General features: G+C 40.1%; 1 protein-coding gene across 4 annotated transcripts in view; it reads left to right on the top strand.

Annotated features, from left to right (window-relative positions):
* dyrk1b (dual-specificity tyrosine-(Y)-phosphorylation regulated kinase 1B) overlaps positions 1 to 24,639 on the top strand; it is an 80,206-nt gene that overhangs the window by 25,656 nt on the left and 29,911 nt on the right. Inside the window, exon 1 of one of the 4 annotated variants that reach the window (XM_038710334.1) lies at positions 15,107 to 17,091. The exons of 1 other annotated variant lie outside the window; for it this stretch is intronic. In XM_038710334.1, the coding sequence (XP_038566262.1) occupies positions 17,001 to 17,091 (91 nt within the window). In that variant the 5' untranslated portion in view covers positions 15,107 to 17,000. Of the gene's footprint in view, positions 1 to 15,106; positions 17,104 to 17,218; positions 17,556 to 24,639 lie in introns of those variants that run through there. 2 more of the 4 variants (XM_038710333.1, XM_038710337.1) reach the window with 2 other exon arrangements.

The raw sequence follows: 24,639 nt of genomic DNA, 5'->3' as shown, positions 1-24,639 counted from the left end.
CTCTCATGTTGTTCAGCTGGAGATTCCGCTCCAGCTTCGCCCTGATCTTTACTTTCATACAGAGTATGTTATTTCCCCATGGTCTGTCCTTACCTCCTCCCTATTACCATCTTTGAAAGCCCTCTTCCTTGCATTTAGGGAGTCCTTGATATGCTTTGTTACCCACAGTTTGTTATTTGAATAACAATGGACAGTCATTTGGAAATAATTTTTGAGCATGTTACAGAAGCAGAAAAATAATAATAATCTTAACCAAAACAATAGTTTCCTGGCACTTTTGTGCTCGGGCCCTAATAATGACAGTGTAATATTGACTCAACAGCTCCTGAGGCACATGAAGTTTCCTGAATGGACACAGGAAGTACATCCTCTGCTGGGCCTTCTTGATGATGGTATCTACAGTATCTCATGAAAGTGAGTGCACCCCTCACATTATTGTAAATATTTGATTTGTGTCAACACTGAAGAAATGGCACTTTGCTACAGTGTAAAGTAGTGAGCGTACAGCTTGTATAACAGTGTAAATTTGCTGTCCCCTCAAAATTAGACATCACACAGCCATTAATGTCTAAACCGCTGGCAACAACAGTGAGGACACCCCTAAGTAAAAATGTCCAAATTGGGTCCACTCAGCCATTTTCCCTCCCCGGTGTCATGTGACTCGTGTTACAAGGTCTCAGGTGTATATGGGGAGCAGGAGTGTTAAATTTAAAACACCTCATGGCAAAGAACTCTCTGAGGATCTGAAAAAAAGAATTGTTGCTCTACATAAAGATGGCTATAAGAAGATTGCGTAGACCCTGAAACTGAGCAGCAGCACAGTGGCCAAGACCATATAGCGGTTCAACAGGACAGGTTTCACTCACAATAGGCCTCGCCATGGTCGACCACAGAAGTTGAGTGCACGTGCTCAGTGTCATATCCAGAGGTTGTCTGGATATGTAGAAAGATGTCATTTCTTCAGTGTTGTCACATGACAAGATATAATCACATATTTTCAAAAATGTGAGGGGTGTCACTTTTGTGAGATACTGTTTGTTGAACTCCCACTTTATGTCCTTGGAGACTGTGGATCCGACAAACCTGAATGTTTCCACAGCAGGCAGTGTTTTTGAGTGTGGAGGGGGTGTTGTGTTTGGGGGCTCCCAAATGTCCACAGATTTGAGCTCATTAAGCTCCAGGTTGTTCTGACTGCACCAGAGAACCAGTTGTTCAACCTCAAGTCTGTATGCAGATTCACCATCCCGGATAACGCTGGTGACAACATCTGAAAACTTCAGACAACCCATGAATATTCGCTTTAATCTGGTTTACTACAGTGGTATAAACCCAAAATTGCAATAAAAGGATGCTGAAATAACAACATCATGTTGCCGATGTGTTAAACGTACAAATTCATGCTTTGTAACAAGATGACAAGCGAACACATTTTAAAATGCTTGTTTTCCTGATTGCAGTTTGGATCAATCAGGGCTATACTATGCTAACTTGTTTCATAGTAAAGTACAGCCACTAACTGAAACAGACACATATTTGCGATCTGCTCTCAAATATGAAGTAGTGTCATAGATCTCTGGGTGCCCATAGATAGCACAGTCACTGCAGTGGAGTTTGGAAACATGTGACTCACTGGTGCAGACAGGTTGAGAAGCAGGCTTGAAGATAATTCCACTTTTTAATCCCAAAATTTAAAAAACGATTAACTCTAAGCACCTCCCACTGGTAAACAGCTCCAGATCAGAGCAGAATCTGGAGTTACTCCGGTTGTTTATTCATCCAGAAGATCCAGCTCTGCTCCCAGTTCTCTCCTCCAGAGCTCCCCGTCTCTCAGCGCAAAGGTGTGTCTATTTTCATCTTTGCATTGACTTTGTATGTAATGGCACTGTGCTAAAAATTCGCATTGCTTTTTGTGTAAACACATGCAGTGCAAGGCAGCATGGTGGCAATTTTCACAAGCTCGCATATCCCCGCTCAGGCCACATGGCCAGTGAGTCTCAAAATGCCCATTTTTTTGCAGTTCACTGCGGTAGTAAATAGCTAACCAGTGGGACATGAATAGCCTATTAGCTGCTGAGATGTGTGGAGGCAGAGTAAGAGTGGGCAGACCACAACACCTTCCCCTAATTCACCTCACCCGGTGAGGAAAGATGAACTTCCCCTCCAACCCGGGTGGGGCACCTCACAATGCTTGCAGTGTTAACATCGGAACCATTTTGGCTAACAGCGCTAGTATCAGAAACAACATGGCTAACAGCGCTAACATGGCTTGTCACCCTCTTCGTTCCTTTTCAACATTTTTATGCTACATTCAGATATTGGCCAATAAGACCATGGATAGGGCCCTATGAAATTCATTTTAACTTTTGTCAGATTCGTTTTTTTCCCCAAATTCCCTGTTTTCTGTCTGAATGAAGTCCTTGTTTTGCAAATTAGGCACAATTTGTCATCAGAGTGTACAATTGTGGTTGTGAATAAAATTTCATCAATTCAACAAGAAAATATTACAACTTGAGGCAATATCAAAAAAATTTGATGTATCGTGCAAATATGCATAGAAATTCACAATAAATGTACTGCAACAGGAGGATATTAAAATGCTATAAAATTTAATAAGGGACAATTCACAATATGCATTGTTGTAATACGTGTATTGTGAATTGTTTCCTACAATCAGGTTATTAATATGCTGCTGAACACATGGGTCTGAAGGAGGCTACTGTCATGTGGGCAACGCTCCTTGTATACTAAGCCTGATCGGACGTAACTTTTTAATTATTTCTAATGGAATATCTGACTCTGCCCACACAGCCACAAAGTCTACAACGAGTTTGCTTCTTTTCATCTGCTGACATGGTTTCACTTCTGAGAGTTTGCTCAAGTGATGAGCTCTTGCTAGTGTGCCTTTCTCGATTTTCGATGGGGGGTGTGTGTGTGTGTGTGTGTGCGTTGATGAGCTGGTGAGCCCCGCCCTCGCTGAAAAATGGTAGGGGAAATTAGGGCAATAAAACAATAATGATAATTATCACAATATAATTTTCCTCGGTAACAATATAATGTTCAAATGTATCGTCAATAAATATTTGATTTAATTCATTTGAATCACGGACAAATTAGCACTTAATTTTTCTATTAAAAAATATTTATTTTGTTGAGAAAAAGAGGCCTGAAAAAAGATTAACTAATCATATTTGTTGAAAAAGATTTTATCATAATAGTTTTGAATGTTCCACCTCTGATTTGTGAAGTGATTCACTGTTTGGCATCAAGTGTTTGTCACATTCTGACCATAAAGAAAAATTTAACCACATAGTTAACCATCTGGTTTCTTCAATTTTCACTCTGGAGCAAAATCTGCCTTTAAACTTGAAAGAAATAAAGAATTTGACATTTATCATGATAATTATCGATATCAAATGCTATGAAATGTTTTTATTGTGATAACATTTTTAGCCATATCGCCCAGCCCTACATGCACAGGCCTTTTACCATTCTTCTGTATGGCTGATTCTGTTGCCGTGATGAGTACAAGTGGCTGCTGTGATGTGATGGCAAAGTTTAATCCTCTGGCTAGGACATCTTTCTCTGATTGAGCTGATTGTTGTCTGTTTCTCTGGAATTATCTTTCTCCTGGTAAGTTATTCTGCTTTCTTAGTGTTGCCGGCTCTTGGCTGTAGATTTTGGAATTTCCTTGTCTGTCTTTCCTTGCTTTTGGCTTATTTAGATAGTGCTTTCTTGATGAAATCAGTGACCTTCTCCAGTACTTCTCTGGGCAGATGTGTTTACAGTTTTTGGAGTAAGCTGTCAGACTCTTTGTTAAAGGCTTCTATGGTGAAGTTGATCTGTCTCACTCTCTCATTCAGTAGCTGGTATTCCTTCTCGAGGATCATTCCAGCTCTTTGGCCTTTCACCGTGTAAGCTGTTCAGTATGAGTTTGTACTGTCAGCATCTTAGGTAGTTTCTGTAGTCTGCAAATTTCCTAGCTATCCTTTCATACTACCGTACCATTCTGATGGTGTTCATCCCAAAATGCTTTGTAAGATGTCTGAGACGATTCTTAGTCATCAAGGTAATTGTTATCCAAGGAGGGTTAAATCAAAGGCAACTGAATTTGACTGAAGACGCTCAAAGAAGTTTCGGCTCTTATCTAAGAGGCTTCTGGTACACAACAAATGAGACCTTTATAATCTTATTGTAATCAATTTTACATGGGTAAATAGTCACTCTGCTGTTTGGTATCATGCTGTGGACCACACTGAACATGGACCACAGAAAGCTAATGAGAGAGCTGCCTCAGGAGATTAGAAAGAAAATAGCATGTTAAAGGTAAAGGCTAGAAGACTATCTCCAAGCAGCTTGATGTTCCTGTGACTACAGTTGCATATTATTCAGAATTTTAAGGTCCATGGGACCGTAGCCAACCTACCTGGACGTGGCCGCAAGAGGAAAATTGATGATGAAAAATCGAAGAGACGGATAATACGAACAGTAACCAAAGAGCCCAGAACAACTTCTACAGACATTAGAGATGAACTCCAAGGTCAAGGTACATCCGTGTCAGATTGCATCATCTGTCGCTGTTTGAGCCAAAGTGGACTTCATGGAAGACGACCGAGGAGGACACCACTGTTGAAAGTCAATCATAAAAAAGCGAGACTGGAATTTGCCAAAATGCATATTGACGAGCCACAAAGCTTCTGGGAGAATGTCCTTTGGACAGCTGAGATAAAACTTGAGCTGTTTGGCAAGCCACACCAGCTCTATGGTCGCAGACGCAAAAATAAAGCATACAAAGAAAAGAACACTGTACCTACTGGGAGGCATGGCATGTTTTGGGGCTGCTTTGCTGCATCTGGCCCAGGGTGTCTTGAATCTGCACAGGGTACAATGAAATATAAAGACTATCAAGGCATTCTGGAGCGAAATGTGCTGCCCAGTGTCAGGAAGTTTTGTCTCAGCCGCAGGTCATGTGTCCTCCAACAGGATAATGACCCAAAATACACAGCTACAAACACCCAAGAATGTACCCAACACCCAAGAGCAAAACATTTGACTATTCTGAAATGGCCTTCTATGAGCCCTGATTTAAATCTTAGTGAAAATCTGTGGAAGTAGCTGAAACATGCAGTCTGGAGAAGACACCCCTCGAACCTGAAACAGTTGGAGCAGTTTGCTTATGAGGAGTGGGTCAGAATACCTGTTGACAAGTGCAGAAGTCTCATGGAGAGTTACAGAAATTGCTTGATTGCAGTGACTGCCTCAAAAGGATGTGCAACAAAATATTAAGATCGGGGTACCATCATTTTTGTCCAGGCCAGTTTCATTAGTTTGTTTTTTAAAATGACAACAACTTTGTCAACGTCTGTACATTTCAGCTTTTAGTTGACACTGACATGAGTAAGTTTAAAGCTGATAGGGTAAAAATTTGTAAATGAGTGTAGAGTGCAATTTTCCTTTCTTTTAAAGGTCTGACCTGCCGATTCCGATTAGCACCAGCATAAGCACTGGCTATTCTTCCTGGGCTCTATTCAGCTGTATGTTCATCATAAAACACTGACTATTAAATAACTTTTCCATTTTCTTAAACTGTAGTAGGTTACAGGAACTTACTTCACTAAAAGGCATCTCAAAATGAAACAGGTGAGGCCACCATCCGACTCGACTCGACTCAAGACAGCCACTTTTCTTTTGAGGTCATTACGTTATTGTTAACTAAGGGTTTGAATAGCGCTGAGTGTATCCACTGTCACTCATTTGTGAGAACGCGATCAAGCTAGCCACTAAATTTGGAGTGCACAGGTATTACAGCCTTTATGGTAAATGCAGTTAAAAGGAGCAGAACGAGCTGACAGTCAGGGCTAGCGACTTTATTCTGTCCTTTTCTCACTTTACTAAGTGTTAAAGTATGAGAGTTTTACCTAAAGAGAGGCTATTAAGTCTTAATTGTACACGATACGAGCGCAACATACAATATAATTTATGAAATTATTGAATGAACTTGAATGTAGGCATGCCCCCGGACCCCCCTAGAGGGTTGATGTGCACCCACCATAGTCTCTCAAAATCCTGTGGCAAACACTGTATTTGTATATTAGATCTGAATACATTACCCTATTTCTAGTAGGTTATTTCCTATAGGCTAATTCTACTTAATTCTCCACCTTACATTAGTGTTTACTGACAAACTACTTTAATCTGCTCACTGTGCTTTTCCCTTTAGACACACTCTTAACCGGCCTCTCTCTGTTACTCTCTCCCTTTTCTGCTCTGTTGACTTTCTTCGTCAGCAGTTTTATAGAGTTGCATTTAGAATTTTTCACCCACAATTCTGTTATCACAGCAGCAGGTTAGCCGTGCGGAGGAGGCTAGTTGTAAATGATGGGGCCTATTAAAAAGTCCAAGACCACCCTAGTACTGAATTGGCACCAACAGGTGTGTTCACTAATGTAATACCAGATAACATCTCTTTCTGTGTTTCTCGGAAGTGCTAAAATTGTCAGCCCAAGTAAAGTCTGTGTGGGGAAACGGCTTATTTTTGCGTTACAGGTATTGCAAATCGTTAGCATTGTGTCTTCTTCACTCACGGTGAACAACTTCCACGCTGCTGACCACGCTGCGTGTGTTTGTGTGAGTGAATAGTTGTTACTGTCTGTGCGCATGACGTGAAACACTATGGAGTGCTGCATGGGTTAAATGTAACTGGCACAGGATATACCTATGCTTCCACACAGGACAACAACACTTTATGGCAATGCAACCAATAACTGTTGAGATATTTCAGTTTGTACCAAAGTGGTGGACAGACTGTCACTGAATGTTTGACATACCGACATGTTAGGCTCACAGTAGCATGACTAAATATACTTTACTTAAAATAATTCACGAAGCACACAGTTCTATGTTATCTGGCCAAGTGGTGCAGAAAGTATATCCTAAATTATTTGCTGGTGTTATGATCAATGTTGTGTCAACTTCAAATGTCATTAATTTGGCATACTTTGGCAAATTTTCAAATCAATTTCCTGGCTAAAAACACAGCTTAAATTGTTTATTTGTGTGCAATCTCTGGCCTGACATTTTCAAAACATGTGTAACTACAAAGCCCACAGAAAATGCATATATGTTTTTCTTTTTAAAACTGTTGTCACTCAATCATTTATATCAATCGCATCAACTTTGATGTTTTTTCATTGAGTGTTAGGCTGTCTCAATAAAACTTGACACTGCCAGGGTCCAAAATTAGCACCCACCACTTGCCAAATGTGAATAAAATAAATGAGGTCAGCCGCCACTGGCTGGTTGCTGAAATAGGCCTACTTACTGCAAACTCTCATCACTAAGTTGATTGACCACATTTTGTTTTGCATCAACTCTGCCACCTTGTGGCAGCCTGCATCATATGACAATTGTGTCAATAATTGTATCGCATTTCCACTGCTTATCGAGCCAGGGACCACAGAGTAGAATTTCGTATGTGGTGGCCCATTGCCAGAGTCGATCACCCTGCAAGGAAAAATGAAGCGCATGGTGGAGGTACATTTAAAAGAAAAGTGGTGCTTCGTAGATAAGTGGGTGAGAAGAGATTGGCTCTTTTATGACAGCAATGCCAGTACAATGAGCTGTAGCATTTGACACAGGTACTCGACAAACAGGACCTGTTTGTTTATGGTCGGAAGTCATTGCATGAAAATAGAATCAATTAAAGACCACGAAAACTCAAAAGCCCACATTCTCTGTGTCAAGACTTCCACCAATGCAGCATTTCCCAGTACAACAACTGTGTGTTTGTGTGTGTATCAGTTCAGTCTAGACCTGATCTATATGACAAGTGTCCTGAGATATCTTCTGTTATGGTTAGAGCTATATAAATAAAACTGAATTGAACATTCTATCCTCCTTACAAAAGCGTCTGAAATATTTATTATCATAGTTCCCTTTAAAAAAGTCAATTTATGTAAGTGTATGTAGTACAGTTTCTTGGCCGGTTGAAAAATATTTTGTCTAGTACATTTCTTCAGTTTACCAGCCATTGGCAGATATACCAAGTACAAGTATACAGTTAATTTTGGACCCTTGTACTGCAGATGTTTCACATAAAAAGCCTACCAGAAATCAGTTCATACGAACACCCCTCTCCACCCCAGTAAGTGCTTAGAGAGTACTACTGTGACTTTCCCCTCAGTATTTTTGTCATTTTTGTTTCTGGGGAAAGTCCAGAATGATAGTTAAAAGCACTGGTATTGGCAGGAATTAAGAATCATGACAAGCATTCAAAACTTTACTCAAGAAAAGTAACAAACTAAATATAATCGAGGCTAGCATTTAAATTGTACCATCATGAATTGTATACTTGAATATTGAATATTTCTGTTTTTCTATGTTTTATTGCAGTATGTAAAGGACTTACCTTTATGTACGAATAACTGATTTAACAAATAAACTTGCATTGCCTTAAAAAGTAAAGGGAAATTTTTTGAGGGGAGGAGGGAGGGCGCCTTCCAATGCCATATGACAAGCACTTTTGTGACGAACACTGCCTCCTTTAGGGTTGGGTTAGGGTTTAAAAGGATAATATAATTCTTTGAAATGTAGTGATGTAGAGATATAGTGTAACAAAAAATTAAATACTCAAGGAAGTGCAAGTGCCTCAGTGTTGAAACAGAATACTATACATGAGAAAATGTACTTATAGTTACATTCTAACACTGGAATGGCCAGTTTCCTCTGCACTGTGCTCCCACTGTAGACAGCCACGTCTGCTTTGATCCATTTGGCGTCACTAGCCACTCATTTTCATTGATCACTGAGGATGTTTAGCAGGAGGGTGTAAGTGGACTTGCTTGCTGCTGTCCACAGGAAGTGACATTTGAATTAAAAAGATAATACATGGATTTCACTTACACGTGTGTGTGTGTGTGTGTGTGTGTGTGTACACATGTATATAGAGATAGATCAAAAATTAAATTATTTATATGTGTAGACTTTTAACAAGCCAATATAAATTTAATACTTTTTGTTTGAGTATTAAATGTTTTTCATTTAATACTCAAATGAACATGACAGCCTGAGTATTCATTGCTGGGGTCGTGAGAATTGTAAGATCTTGAAATGAGATCATCGGCAGTTAAGATTGAGAAACTAACCTACAGTTGAAACAGAATATTTATTAATTAATTAATAGTTTGTGGTCTGGATAGGAGATTTTCTTATGTAAACAATTATTAGACACAAACAGTTCATGGACAGGCACTTTGAAGTAACTTAATCATCATTGCCAACAGTGCTACAAAGGCAGGTCATATGAGCATATATGGCAGTACTGTCATACAGTGTACTGTGTATCATGAAGGCTGCCAGGCTGATTGCACAATGTCTTATAGCTGACTAATGCTGCTAACTAACTGCAATAATTTACCACAACTATATGTAATTATGCATAAAATGATTTAAAGTATTTCGGTCCATTGTTAATAGAATTATTTTTTATTAACATATGTAGGCTCTTTTTGACCTGTGTTCACTCAGTTATAGTGGGAAGGTAGAGTAGTTCTCAAAATTAATTTGAAATTGAGTGAGTCAGTTAATCATTTCAAGTTTTTTGATGAAAGTAATGGCAAATGGGTTGCTCATTTGATTTTGAAACCAACTTTCTCTACTGACTAGCTTTAATGTACATTAATGGCATTTGAGCTTGTGGAACAGAACATTGGCAGCGCCATTCCCACAGGCTTGAACACGGTCTATATTTGATCCCTCTTTGCCTGTGTCATTCCTGCTTGGTTTTGTTTTTGTCTCTCTGGCACCGCCAAGTGAAAAGGGTATCTCGGGGTGTGAAGTGCTCCTCCACTCCTTGCTGAAAGCACCCTGCAGTAGCAGCATGGTAATTCTGCTCCTCTATCTTTCCTCTGCATCATGTTTACCTAGCAACAAGCATCACCCGCGGCTGGCTATCCCATTGGTCATTTGAAAACGCACCAGGGACCAATGGCAGGGCTGTTGCCATGGTACAGTGTATAGTTGCCGGGTGGAATTTTGCTGCAAGGCACGTGAGTCTCAGAGTCTGCTTGCCTCCTCGCACTACCGTTGTAATCTCCGCTGTCTGGTTGTTAGTGCAGTTGAAAGTGATTTAATGGAAGCCAGTCAGTAACTGTAAAGGGAATTACTAACGTTTTTTCATATATTCACTAATATAGCCATAGCAATGTGTTTCAGAACTATCAACAGATAGAGAAGGAAAATAGGCTAAGCAGACAACAGGAAATGGCTGTATTTAATTCCACAGCCTGTTTCTGCCAATGCAATCAATATCAAGGTACTGACGGTTTTGAGATTATAATTAGGTTTAAACGCAGTCAGAATGATCTTTATTATCTTCAAAAAGCTAAAATCAAATATTTAGGATTTAAAACAAAACCTTTTAATAAAGCTATTTTAACAAAGCTATTCCATATTAGGATGACAATAAACTGCTGCAAAATAAAACATTTTTGCTCAACAAAAATATAAAGGCAAAAACTCAGAAAGACAACTTGATTTAGAAACTTTACTATCCATATTTTAAACATGAATGAACAATTATTTGGAATAATTTTTGCTGTGTTTTGACAACTGGTAACTCTTGAATGAAATCTGATTTATATGCAGGGAATGGAGTCAACATATATATTGTCTCATAAAGCTGTTTGATAGGTGCTAAAATATTCACTAAATGTTTTCTCAACTACAAAATGTTGCACCGTCTTTCCACCGTGGAGGTTCTATTTTTTATTTTTTTTATAATTTGTGCTCAAGGGCATTTTGTGGATAAGTTAATATAATCTTTTTAGTGAATGAACCCCCTTTATAACTAGCAGAAAAACTATAAAATAGTTATATAGGTCAGCCATTGTATGTGTTTGTACAATATGAATGTCATCCCCAGCACCCACACATACTTGTTCACCTGTTGCTCATCTGTCTGTAATTGTGGAGCTGAGATAATTGTGGGGTATGCATGGCATGATGAAACACTCCCATGTTTCTCCTCAGTGAAATAGACATGCACACAGTAGGCTAGTGAAAAGCTGACTGAGAGTAAAGTTAAGCTTTGGTTCCTTGTGTTTCTGTATTTGTGTGCCCAGCCACCTTGTTGCTTCCTGTGTATGTGAAAGCATGCAATAAAATTATAACCTAAAATCAAAATGCATGCACAGGTGAAATGGCGTTTTTTTTGGCCTAAACAATGTGTTAGATTTTTTTAAATGTGTCTTCAAAGTGTCAGTTCTAGATCAGTTTTCACAGTTTTATTTATTTTTTGTCTGGAATGAAAATAGAATTTTCATTGTGGATTGTGCACAGATTTTGCACTAATATGGCTTTAACTTAATTAAATAATATGCAAGTTAAATATTTTTTAATGTCGGACATTTTATTTAAATCTTGGCATTTTAAAATGTAAAGATAATAGTTCATTTAAACTGATCCTATATTTTACGATCGGAACAGTAAAAAGTAAGTTTTTTTTCCCTCTGAAATGTAGTGGAGCAGAATAATAAAGTAGTCGAAAATGCTATGGAAATACTCAAGTAACTCTAAATTGTACGAAGTACAGTAGCCTACTTGAGTAAATGTACTCAGTTACATTCCACCACTGCTCTCTTCTAGATTCATGCTACTGCTTTGTTCTGATTCCAAACCATTATTTTTATGGATTGAATGCCAATCAGAAACTCTTTTTTTCTTGCTTATCAAAACATTTTGCATAGTATGGGAAGCTTGTTGTCACGGAGAGTAAAATATGGGGACATTGCCTAATTACTTTCCAGCATTGCCACCAACTAGGTAATAACGTAGCGTGAAATCAACACTCAACAGACTCAATCCACAACCGCACAGTCCTGTGCTGAGCTGTAGAATGATTGGGAAGAGATGCCCACCTTTCAATCTGCTACATTACTGACTGGACTGAAAAGCTTTAACCAGCTAATGTAGCAAACAGATGTGATGAGCATGGTGGGCTGTCAGGGACTTAACAGATTAGTTTAATTGAAAAAAGAAAATGTTTTGTAACTTTTCATTATGTTTTTCACAAACTAGCTAGCAATTTACCTTGAAGACCCTGCTTTACTCTGTGGGCACCACTGTCTGCTCAGCTGTGATGCACTCTGCCACATGTGCTGCAGACAGTGCTGACGGAGAGGATTAGAAAGCATGGAGTCAGAGCGCGCTCTGCTGGACAAACTGCATGATGACACCATTTCTAAATCACTCCAACCATCATTTTCTGCATTATATGTTCTGTAAAAATGTTTTCTGATATGTCTGATAGACCCATATCAGGCTCATATCAGGCCACTAGATGCTATAGATGATATGTTGTCGTTGTCTAATTTTCACATTTTGTTGTGAAATCAACAGTTGCATCTAAACAGTTTGGGTAAACATGATGTAGCAGGCACTGTCATATGAATTCCATTCAGCACACTTGTTTGGTTTAGGGAACAACTATTTTTTCCTCTGTAATAAAAAAAAAAAAAAAATCTAGTTATTGTTTTGTACGGATGATCAGACCTCAAGATCCAGTGAATGTACTGGCATTTGTACCCAGCACTGTATTTAAACCCTCTTCAACACAAAACAAAAAAACAAAAAACATTAAGTTTCATTTGGATCATAGTGGAGCCCCTAGGGTGGCAATTGCACATAAAGTATCACTAATTATGTGACACTGTCCTTTGTCTTCCTGTGGTGTGAGTGGCATGCACTTCTCCTTTGCAACTTGCTCCTGGCTCCCACTCAGACCCAGTCACCCTGAGCTGGGCATTAGGCATTTTGAAGCAGATCACCTCTGCATGTGATTTCAACATCAACAAACTTTGCTTACATTCTGTAATATTACCTCCTGCTGGTTTATGACTAATCTTTGAGAAAGATCATTTTAATGCAAGCTCTGTTATTATAATATGTTATTAGGCTATGCTATCTTATTTTAACTGTGACTGGTCAGCTGTTTTTCAGTGTGTGGGAGTGCAGTGATTTGAAACATGGGTTCTGGAGCCTGGAACTTGAGCAGATGACCAAGGAAAGCTGCAGGAAGTGGAGTCAAAAGGACAATACTAATTCAGAATACACTAACTACACTTGCTGAGGTGTGCCTCGGAATTTAACTCAGTTTCGCAAACTAAATGTATTTAGAAATAAATGAAAGATTTCGAAATGTTATTATAATTGTTACTATTTTAATTGGTTATTGTATTGATTTTATAAAGTGTATACTGTGTGTAAATTATTTTTAAATCTACATAAGAATGTTAACTTATTATACTTTTATTTTATTGTACATCCCTATGTGCTGTTGTACCACTTGAATTTCAGTTATGGGGGATTAATAAAGGTATATCTTAGCTCAATTTGAACCAAATTTGTTATTTCAGCAACTTGCCATTATACAGCTTTAAGTACAGTATTAATGTATTATGGCACATTTAATATATAATATAATATATATCTATATAGATATAGATATAATAAAGTATATCTTAATCTTTATTTACTACAATTACCTCAAAATAACAAACAATGGGGACTGCTTAAAGCATAGTTCAAATCAATATGACAATATAGCAATTAAGATGTAAATTGCAGAAGACACAAAGTCAAGACAATATCAGAACATGTCTTGCTGAAAGTGTACTGCTGTTTCAGTGCTGTTCCCAGTGTCTGATGTGCAGAAGTACAGGATTATCAGTAACCACAGTGAGCAACCTTAAGTTGACTTTCACATCTCTTTTTCATTATGTGTTACTGACTGATTAATCTGCATAGGTTAAACATTCAAATCAATAAAAGGAAAAAGAACTCAAGTGACACACATTTCTTAGTGCAGTGTTGCATTTGAGGGTGAATCTTCGTGAGGGGCTGTCAGCTGCTTTATGACACTGAGCTGTTCCCAGGCAGCATTGTGCCTGATTTAGCCAGAATGCTCAGATAGCAACAGTAACAACTTTTAGCTTTGGCTGGGTTAAGTCACACATCTCAGCTGTAGAGTCACTCAGTGACCATGTGCTTATAGAAGCTTTTTCACACCCCCACGGTCACCCCCTCCCTCTTTCCATTTCTACCTGACATCTTCAAACTATTTCCGCGTCATTCCTGCCTTGCGCTGTTTGAAGAGACACTGGGAATCTAAGCTGACCGCCCCGCCCACAGACCCATCCGCTATCCAATTACAGCCAGGGATGGGACTTCACGTAGCCAATTACATTGTAGCTGCCATCGCGTTGGGTAGCAACAGAGCCCGTAGAGAGTGCCTGCTGAGAGGGGGAACAGAGAAGTTGAATCATGTTGAAAGATGAATAAACAAAATGAGCCTTTATGTGTTACATGGTAGCAATAATAAAACCTAGTTGTCCGCTCATTTTCAATGCAGGTCTGTCATATATGCCTGAGTCACATGTGTTACATTATATATTATATAATGTTATTATTTTAAAAACGGTCATAATCTACGTTTGTATCTACGGTGTTAAACTTGGTCCGCTGAAAACGAGTTTTTTTGAATAACAAGTTGTTGCAGTTCTGTGGCAGCCTATGTATGAAGACATTCATTTGTTGTGATGGGGGAAACGTGCACATTTTAATGACATTTATCAGAACTTGGTGTAAGCAGGCCACAATATTTTTTAAGCTCCTAAACTGGATTTAATTTAGAATGTAATGTATTGTTTGTAGCCCTGTAGGAAGTGGTTATAATAAACCGTGTTTTATCCTTATAATTATATTAAGGGTTAAAGTAAAGGTTGTCTATGTATGCGTGTATATAAAGTTCCAGTATATATATCCCACTGTTACTATAAATGGACAGGACAGGAGAGGTCTGCTTGGAACAGACCACTATGGTCAGATGGAAGGTTACTGTCCTGCTAACTCACTCGGGTTGTTCATAACGTTCCATAGAATCACTCGTTGTCTTAGTGCTGGTTGATGTGAAAATCCTTGTGAAATCTGGCTAATTTCATGTTTTCGTATCCTTTATATGTATCTGTCCTGACCAGTACTATGCAAGGCTGCGCCCGACCCCTGCCACAGCCATATGGTATAGTCCCTTTGGCAGGGTGGGGGAGCAGTGTGGGAGAAGAGCATAGATTCCGTCTAACGGAGAAGCACGGAAAGGGAAACGGGCGAGAAGCAAGTTGAAATCGCACTTGTGAAGGTTTCCACCTTGGAGGAATACCAAGTCTCCCTCAGTTATGAGAAGGACAAGTAAAGGAGGACATTAAGCGGGAGAAAAAAAGAGCGGAAGCAGACGGAACAAGAGGCGCGTCAAGTAGTGATCAAAGCTTCCGACGGCAAGCTCATGCACTTCACTGGATTCAGTTTCCTTCCGTCGAGACTTTGGTTCGTTGCAGTTCAGACGTTGTTTGTGATTTTACTTGTGTGATTACCCGAGGCTGACTTCTTCCGGCATCGAATTATGCTTTGGTAAACATTAGAAAACATCGGAGTTTGGAAGTATAAAAGGAGCCCTCAGCGGCTTGTCCTACGCGTTTTTCATCACGGGGACATTTTGAATCTAAACTTTTGATTTCCCCCCAGGGAAAAATGTGCACATAGTGTACAGTGTCCCTGCTTGTTCCTGCTAACAGTCCTGCTGCCCGTGAGTGTGGATAACCATTTATAGGAACTTTCTCTGGAACTAGACGTCTCTGCTCTGTGAAAGCAACACGTTGAGGTGGACTGGTTTGTTTACATGTGTTTGTGCAACAGCCTGTCACGGAAGCGTCCTGTATAGTGTATGGGGATTACATTATTGTCTGGCTTTTAATAGGGGCTCCTTTTCACCCTCTGCTGTAGGCGGGTGGAGGGGAGCTGAGTGCCTGCTGGCTGTACAGGCTCTGTGAATGTGACACTGGATTCATCTGAGTGATAACATCCTTCTGCACTGCCCCACTCTGTCCAGTGACGAGTCCCCCCAGAAAGCGCCAGTAATTGGAGCTATTTTTAGCGTAAGGGATGGGGTAAAAGCAGGCAGCTGGAAACCCAACTCCCCTCCACGTCCTTCTCTTCCACCCCTTCTACCAAACAACCTCGCTCAGTCCGTCTGGCAGTATGCTGAGCGAGCCTGGGTAGCACAGACTTGACTTACAGCTAGTTAATGTGTTTTCCAAGTAGTCACGAAGAATAATAAACATTGGATGAATTTATTTTGCTGAGTAATAAGAGATCACTTGGAACCATATGGACCGTGGCATCTAAGTAATCTGGGAATACTAGCTGCACTGTATCGTACTGGTTAAGGCTGCACTGGACACACAAACCCTTTACTGGATTATTTCTAAGATGTCTGAAGAACTACTGGCTGTGTACTTTTGGTTAAACCTGCCCTGGACTAAGTGAACAAAACACAAGGAAGTAGAGTCGATGCCTTTTACCTTTTGGACCTTTAGCTCAAACTCTTAAACAGAGTAGCCACTTGTTGACATACTGTAATAGAAGAAAGGCCTACTTTGACTTCTTAATATCTATCATCAGCAATCTGGAGCGGTACAAACCTCCAGCACACAGAAAGAATGCATGAAACTGCCGAAACTAACGGAACAAAAAGCTAACTTGACTAACCAAATATTCTATTTCCCCCATTTCCCAGACCCACAGACAAACAGAGTATATGTTGAATGAGAAATCTATATCTATAGTGTATCTCCACAGAGATTACATCCTTTATATATTTTTACTTCAGAGAGACAAGTTGCCTGTACACCAGTTGGTTGCCTTAGAAACCACAGTCACAAACACTTTTAAAAAGAAAGAAGCCAGAGAAGAAGGTGCCTTTTGATTGGTTGGTTGGTTTCCCAACATTTTTCAAGACTCATTGATTTAGTTGGATGTAGACAGTTGAAGCAAACTCTGGGATTTAAAAACACGTCTGATGACAGATACCTAACCCCCACAAGCTCCTTGCACCTGTCAAAGCATTGTGATTGACAGTATTTCCCTGCTGGATTGAACAATTGCCAAGCATTTCCATGGTGATCACGTCATCATCCGTGGAGGACAAGACTGTGCCCTCTTGCAGGATGGTCCAATCAGAACCCTGGATCACCTCTGCCCTGCTGCGTAAGAACAAGAGTCAGTAAACACACACACACACTATTCATTGCTAAAAACAAGTGTAAACTCCCCTCCCCCTTACTTCACAGTGTAGCCTTAAAGTGTGTGTGACTCTACTGTCATGTAGTCTGTGTGTTGATACTCTTTCTTGCGTGTGAATGTCTTATCGTAGCTATGTGTGAGAGGTCGGATGTGTTTAGTTAGTTTATCATGATTGTGGTGTGTGTGTGTATGCCAACATGTTGCAGTGGCGCTGTGTTTGTCAGCACGTGTTGGCGTTGAGTGGTGATTTGTTGATGCTTTTAATGCATGTGTGTGACAGTTTTCCATCAGCACTGTTTAAGCCTGAACTTGAATGCTCAGAAATCTGGCTGCTCTAGTCTGAATAGCGGCCCCCTGTCAGTGGGACCTGAAGCTTTGTTTGGCAGCTGTGGTCAGTCAGTCGGGGACACTGAGCTGAGGGACAGAGTGTAAGTATGCTGTCTGTGCTGAACAATCAGTGTTTAAGCAGACACAGTTTCACCACTACACACACATAAGATATCACTTTGTTGGAGTACTCCTGCTTTCATTCACAGTATTAATCTATTCCAGTGGTTTCCAACCAGTGGGTCATGATCCAAAAGTACTCTGAAGTGTAGTGAATTCCTAGAACAACAAATTGCAACAAATAGTATGTCAGTGCTGGCTCTGTTGGCCACCTGATCATTGATCATAATCTACGCTGCTCATGAGAAGAAGCTAGCTTGCTCTGCAACATTACCAAACACAAGTTTGTAGAGAATCTTTAAAACTCTGTTTTACCGACTGAACACAAAAAGATGAAAATAACTCAGTTGCACTTGAATTTTAGATTTTATTTATTGAAATATAATTCAAGTCCTCCCACAATAACATAATAGGTTCTACTCCACAGACAGGCAGAATGAATGATGTAAATAATACTGAATAGCTAAGTTAGCCAGTGTGTGTGGACTGTGATCTGATGTTCAAGGAAAGATTTGGACCCGGGTGCTAGATCAGCTAGTATTATGTCATATTTTGTTCAACTGGACTTAAAGAGGTGGTATTCTGCTTTTTGGCTTTTTCCCTCTCCTTTTATTGAGTTATCTCTTTTTTTGTGCATGTAACAGGTTTGCTGGGTGAAAAAGCCCAAAGTCCAGCCCAAAGGGAGTTCCCATCTCCCACAGAAAACTCTGCTCTGAACTGAAAACAGCTCGTTTGTAGTCCAGCCCTTCACTTCCTTTACTTGTGACGTCACAATGAAAACGCGCCATAAAGCTTGCCAAGCGGCTAGCGGGGTCAGCCACGCCCTCAAACCAAGCTAGTCTGAGCGGAGGCCCTTTGGCTCGACTCGCCTTTGTTTGGTTTTCCATTGTAGAAATGTTGCACCCGTACCTGCTTCCAGGTACTTTTTTCGTATCACCTCACCTCCGTCGAGGTTCCAAGCGAGGTGAGGGATACTAAAATGTAACGTGAAAACAGACAGACGGCTGATTGGTCAGAGAGAATATTCACTATTCACTGCATCATCATTGCTGCACCAGACAGAGGCCAGCAACAGAAAGTTTTATATTTTACAGTTTCCGTATGGAATTCCATCACTAAATCCACTTCTGAGAAGTTTTGAGGTGAGAAATCAGCTGTGTAGATTTCCAATATTGACAGTTTTACGAGAAGGGATGGCAGAACAAAAACGTGCTTGAATATTTTGGGAGTTGAGGAGCTGCGCGAGTGGCTGCGGGGTTAAGCCTGCGCCAACCCGCGGGAGGAGCGTGTGACGCCGGCCGCCCGGCCGCCCGCTCACAGAGCCCTCTGCTCCCGCCGTCACACAGACCGCTGCAGCAACAACGGCAGAGGAAAACACAGCTGGAAGCTTTTCATACCGCTTATCTGTCTTTACATTCTGAGGAATGTTGGAACGTTTTAACTTAAAAAAGAGAAAGCTGTGTGGATCGCTGGTGTGTGCGTCACATTGAACATTACATTGCAGCAGTTGTGTGTGGCGTCGCTATGACGACCAGCTACATACTATGTCTGGGTGCTATCTGCAATAGAAAACGGAGCAGCGCCGAGTAGAGTCGAGTATCGATTTGCGCTGTGGAAGCATTTTTCGTTTAGTCCTCCTGACGTTAAGATGTGGAACAATGATGTTGTGTGGTTGTGGACTTGTGAGTAACTTATACCATCTGCTAGGTTACGGTCGCAGTCTGAAGCGGCTTTGATTTGGATCACACTACCTTGTTTCTTATGACCCGCCCTTCTCTGCTTCTGATTGGCTAGTAGTCCTTACCTAGGAACTGCGCATGTGCAACAAAGATTTTGTACAAGTAAGATGCATCACTCTGTAGCTCAAAAGAGGAGCTGCAGCAATGTGCAGTATGAGAAAAATATAGTGTTTTTTGAAAATTAAACCATGTAAACCTGTTCTGGTACAACTCCTAATTACGATTTTGAACCTGAAAATGAGCGTAATACCACCTCTTTAATTGTTATGTCATTGTCTTTTGTTTTGTGGGAATGAAGGAACACAGCAAGAAGACCAGCTGGGAAATATGTTTATAGGTAGGGCTGTGCGATATGACAATCATACAACAATATCAGTCCTGATATAGGTAATTTCATATCCCAATAATTTGGATAGATATCCAAATATAGAACATTTTTTGTAAATTCAATGAAATATTATGAACTCATGATTTTTCTTTGCATCATAAAGGTGGGGAAAGCTATAGTAGAGAAATCCAGCACCAGGACAAATACCATGATATAGCAACAACAACCCAACATGTAATGAAAAGTAACGTTAGCTAGGTTGCGGGTTAGCAAACTGTTGCTACTTGCTGCTTCAAAGTAAACATGCGAGGACAAGACGGTCCCAGAGCAGTACAGCAGCTCCAGACGTCGATACAACTCTCCTGCTGCTATAGCTAACATCACAACAACAGCATGTCTTGGTGAACTAGAAGGAAAGCTGAATGTCTATAGGCAAGTCAATTAACGTTACCTGACCAGACATCATGGCTGAAACGGCTGGAGTAGTGTTGCTTGGCTCTCAACACAACAGACTTCTTTCTTTGGTATGAGCTCCTTGTTTTAGCTTGCATGGTCTTTTTCCTCCTGTTCAGTATTATCCAGTTCTGAGTAAGCTTCACTCTCCTCCACGTTTGTTTATTCTTAAATAAATTTCTTCCCTGCAGCAATGGCAAGTGTGGAAGAACGGACCATGGTGAAGTTAGCTTTAAGTTGGCTAATTAATAAAACTCAGTGTTTTTCCTGCGTTATAAGTGTTTTTTTCACAATACTTAGGTCAAACAAGCTGAAAAATCTCTGCTGCTGTGTTTTGGTGCCATTCATGGCGTTGCTGCTGTCCTCCGCTCTCTCAACGCCTCAAACACACACACACACACACAGTCATATCAAAGAGTAAGTGTGCTAACAAGAGCTCATCACTTCAACAAACTCTCAGAAGTGCTACCACATCATCAGATGCAGAACGCAAACTCGTAGACTTCGTGGCAAAAGGGGGAAAAGCTGCATCCGGCCAAGCTTTGTAAATAAGGAGGAGCGCTGCCCTCGTGAGATTAGCCTCCGTCAGACCAACTTTTTACTGTGAAGTGTTGAAGCATATAGAAAGTGTCAGTAGTCAAGTAATAACATATTTATTAGGGGACAGTGCACAGTACGTACTGCAACGATGCATTCATTGTGAATTGTCCCCTATTAAATAGTATTATTGTATTTTTAGTATATTATAGTATAGTAGTATGCTATATTATAGTGTATATCCTGATGTTACAATACATTTATTGTGAATTGCCTACATAAATAATTGCCCATGCATTTGAATATTTCCATATGTGTATTTGCAAATTCATTGATATTGATTTCAATTTGTAATATTTTCTCAATTGAATTTTTGAAACTGTTTTCATCCACTACATGATCTCACACTCTTTCTGATGATGCTTAAATTGTAAAATAGAATTCAGAAAAATTAAAACAGAAAACGGATTTCTTAAGGCCCTAGCAGTGGCTCACAGATCTGGGTTCAAGTTAAATGAGGCAAAGCCTTGCCTTGTCCTCATTTGCCTCACTGGAACAGATCTGTGTTTTTTGTTATCGTTATTAAAATGCTTATTAATGTTTAATGAAAGAATATTTGTAGTGGCTGGTGCATGCCTGATGTCATGCATCAAAGCTGATTAGTCTGAGTCAGATATTCTCAACAACTTACTACTACTTAAACCATGCAGTACTTGTTATTGGGCTGCAAAGCTCTGTGATAAAATGCGACGCCTCTGACACCCCCGTGTCCTTATTGGTGGCAATGCATGTAGACATGCACAACTCTTCATATAAATAATTGACAGCAGTCGGGGCGTCCGATGGCTAAGTGTTTAAGACGCTAAACGTGATCCACAATGTCCCATCTTCAACCCATCAAGGGATCTGGATTATCTCTCATTCTCTCTTTTCCTGTCATATTTTTTATTATACCTTTATTTTACCAGGCAAGTTAATTATTTACAATAATGGCCTGGCAGGAGCCAAAGGCCTCCAGTTTCTCTCTATTATCACTATCTAATAAAGGCATTAAATGCCAAAATAATAATAATAACTGACAGCATTCTGTGCTGCAACACTGTATGAACTTTGTGATTTGTGGAAATGAATACAAATTTAGTTGCAGGACTCCACAGATACATGTCTGTTACATAATGTAATATGATGTACCAGGGCTGCTGTTGTAGCCTGTACCACTTTAATATGTACTGCAATATGTTATCTACTGTACAGGTTCATCTGACTCTGATGCCCAGGCTCTGTTTTAACAGAGCAACTTAGGTATTTTTCAACCCGGACCTTATTTCTTTGTAATCCTTGCAGGCAATTGTGCCCCATCAAAGTCCTCTAAAAGCTTGTTTGTGCTGCTGACAGGCTCAGATTGTTAATACAAGTGTCTGCGCCGTTCAAAACCACCAGACTCCATTGACAAAAACAGTAATTTTACCTCACAGAACACTGGAGAACTTGGCTGGTCTACCGCTGCCTCGTTGGTTAGTTTGTGTTTTTGTGTGATGTTGGTGTTTCTGTTTGTATGTGTTACTGTGTGTCTGATTTAAAGTCACACAGTAAGACAAACAAACTAAGCGATCGAGGCAACCGTATCCCAGAGACGTAAAGTTACTGTTTTTGTCAATGGAGTCTGGTGGCTTTGAACAGAGCGATATAGCCTTTTCGATCACTCAAAGCACTTTTTACACTACATCTGCATTCACCAATCACACACATTCACACACTGAGCCTAAGTGCTCATATAGAAACTAACATTCACACACATTCATATACTGGTGGAACAGCCAGGGGCAAATCGGGGTTGAGTATCTTGCCCAAGGACACTTCAACATGTAGCCTGGAGGAAGTGGGGATTGGACCTTCCAATTAACGGGCAACCGTTAATAGTGCGTTGGTGTATCCGTCATTCTGCATTCTAACCCTTACACCCCCAAACGCTATTCAGCAGTAGCGCTACAGTGTCCACTGTGCTGACTTTGCCAGTCGAGCAGCCTAACTTCCAGTTTAGTGCTCCGCTAACGTGAATAGGGGTAAAATTGTATATGTGCAGCTGGTGTAGCCTTTTCAAATGTTATCGACCGAATGGATCACATTCTGATAGTAAAATGAGTCATTTGTGACGGTCAAATATATTGAGCCACCATTTTGGCCACTAGTAAAAGTTACTACAAAGCACGGGGCACTTCTGGTCGGCTCAGAGGCATTGCAAGGCTACCCAGCCGACCAATCACAGTGCTTACGGTACGTGTCGACTCGACGTGTAGTTACATTTTTGAGGAGGTGCATGTCGAGCGACAGCTTAGCTTCTGCGTAGCCCCATAGCCTACAAAGTTAAAAACTTAGTTTTTAACTTTGTTATGGCTAGGCTAGCAGACCCAAGTGCAGGACTAAGAAAGGGAGGAGTTGCGTGAGAGAGTCTGGTCCGAGCAGGTCCAGAGCAGAATCCGGGAATAGTTTAGCCGGCGGGGGTCCGGAGAGAGCAGACGGGATAAGCGCTATTTCCAGTAGCGGGACTAAACAACGTTGTTAATGTGATAATTCACTTCTAACTTTTTATAGCATATTATAGCATACTAAATGTTCTATAATCGGCCTAATATAATTTTTAATATGTTATTATTATTATTATGTTACAACACGTACAGTTTAGCCTACTGATTCATTTTAAAATGTAGGAAATTTGACTGTTTTGATCTGTAATGAAATTAAGCAGTTGTAAAATTAATAAACGCCATAACTAGCACACTGCAGTTGTCATCACTCAGTTTAAAGTGCTCTCACACAGCTGAGGGCTTCATTTTGTTTTCTCTTTGATGTGAACTAGAGCGTTACATTCACTGATGTGTACGGAGGTCAGGCATGCGAAAAAACCCTCAATATTCGAATCTCAAGATTGACAATCGAATGTGGTACCCAATGATCGAATATTCGCAGGGCTCAACGTTAAACTTTTTTGCAACTGGCCCACAGACGGGTAGGTTTGAAACTTACTGGCCCTCCTTCCAAAAATATTTATCAGTGTTACAACAAAACCAAAGAATTATAAGTTATCTTATACTGTTAACATGTTTAATCAGTTATTAAATACATCCTGAATATAAAAAACTAAACTAAAATGTAATTTAAAATTTATAAAAAAATATAAAGGTTAACAAAACATTTTATTTTTAAAACAAAACACACTAACAGACTCAAACATGACGTGCTCTCTCTCCTGCTGACAGCCATTTAATACACAGAGCAGTGGATACAAGTCGTTTCTATCCTGGTTGACAGGTCGCCATGGTAGCGAAATGTCAATCCCAAGGTAGTCCCGCCCTAAAGCCTCCCCTGCTTTCAGGTCTATTTCCTCTAAATAGGACCATAATTTACTAAATGAATGTCATGCTGTGTTGAAGAAGACTTGAAACCAGCGACTGAGACCATAAACTCATTATAAAAGTGTTTACTGAGGGAATAAATCAGCTGAGAAGTAGAAACATTTTACCATTATTTCTAATGGAGCCGGGCTTCTTTTTGCAACCAGCAGACCCCTGCTGGCCGTTAGAGAGAATGCAGGTTTAAGTTCCGTCTGCTTGGTTTCACTGTCAGACCCAGAGGTTGCTGCTTGATTGAGATTAGGGAAATAACATTTGACAACCACTCGTCACATAACTGTAACAGTTGCGTGCACCATGAGCTGCAAAGCAACTGCAGGATGTTGAGTTTCTAATGCAATTTTTTTGTTTTCGTTTTTTTAATACTAATGTTTTTGTAATTGCTAGTTCAACAGTCCCAGCGGTACTTTTTACTGGCCCCAGGCCATCGGGCCACCGTTATTGTTGAATATTCGGGTCCAGCCCTACTGTTTCTACAATGATTGGACTAAATACATTCATATTATTTACTAAGAGATGTGCATCCATATTGCCCTGTCTTGTGCTGTCAATGTCATTGCTTTCCATATGCAGAGAAGGCCTGGCTCACAGTCTCCGC

Source organism: Micropterus salmoides, unplaced genomic scaffold (genome assembly GCF_014851395.1).
Source record: "Micropterus salmoides isolate LMB-PRFRI ecotype aquatic unplaced genomic scaffold, ASM1485139v1 Ms_hic_scaffold_11, whole genome shotgun sequence".
Lineage (NCBI taxonomy): Eukaryota > Metazoa > Chordata > Actinopteri > Centrarchiformes > Centrarchidae > Micropterus > Micropterus salmoides.
The sequence above is the reverse complement of the archived record's forward strand: the minus strand, read 5'-3'. Positions and strand labels throughout refer to the sequence as shown.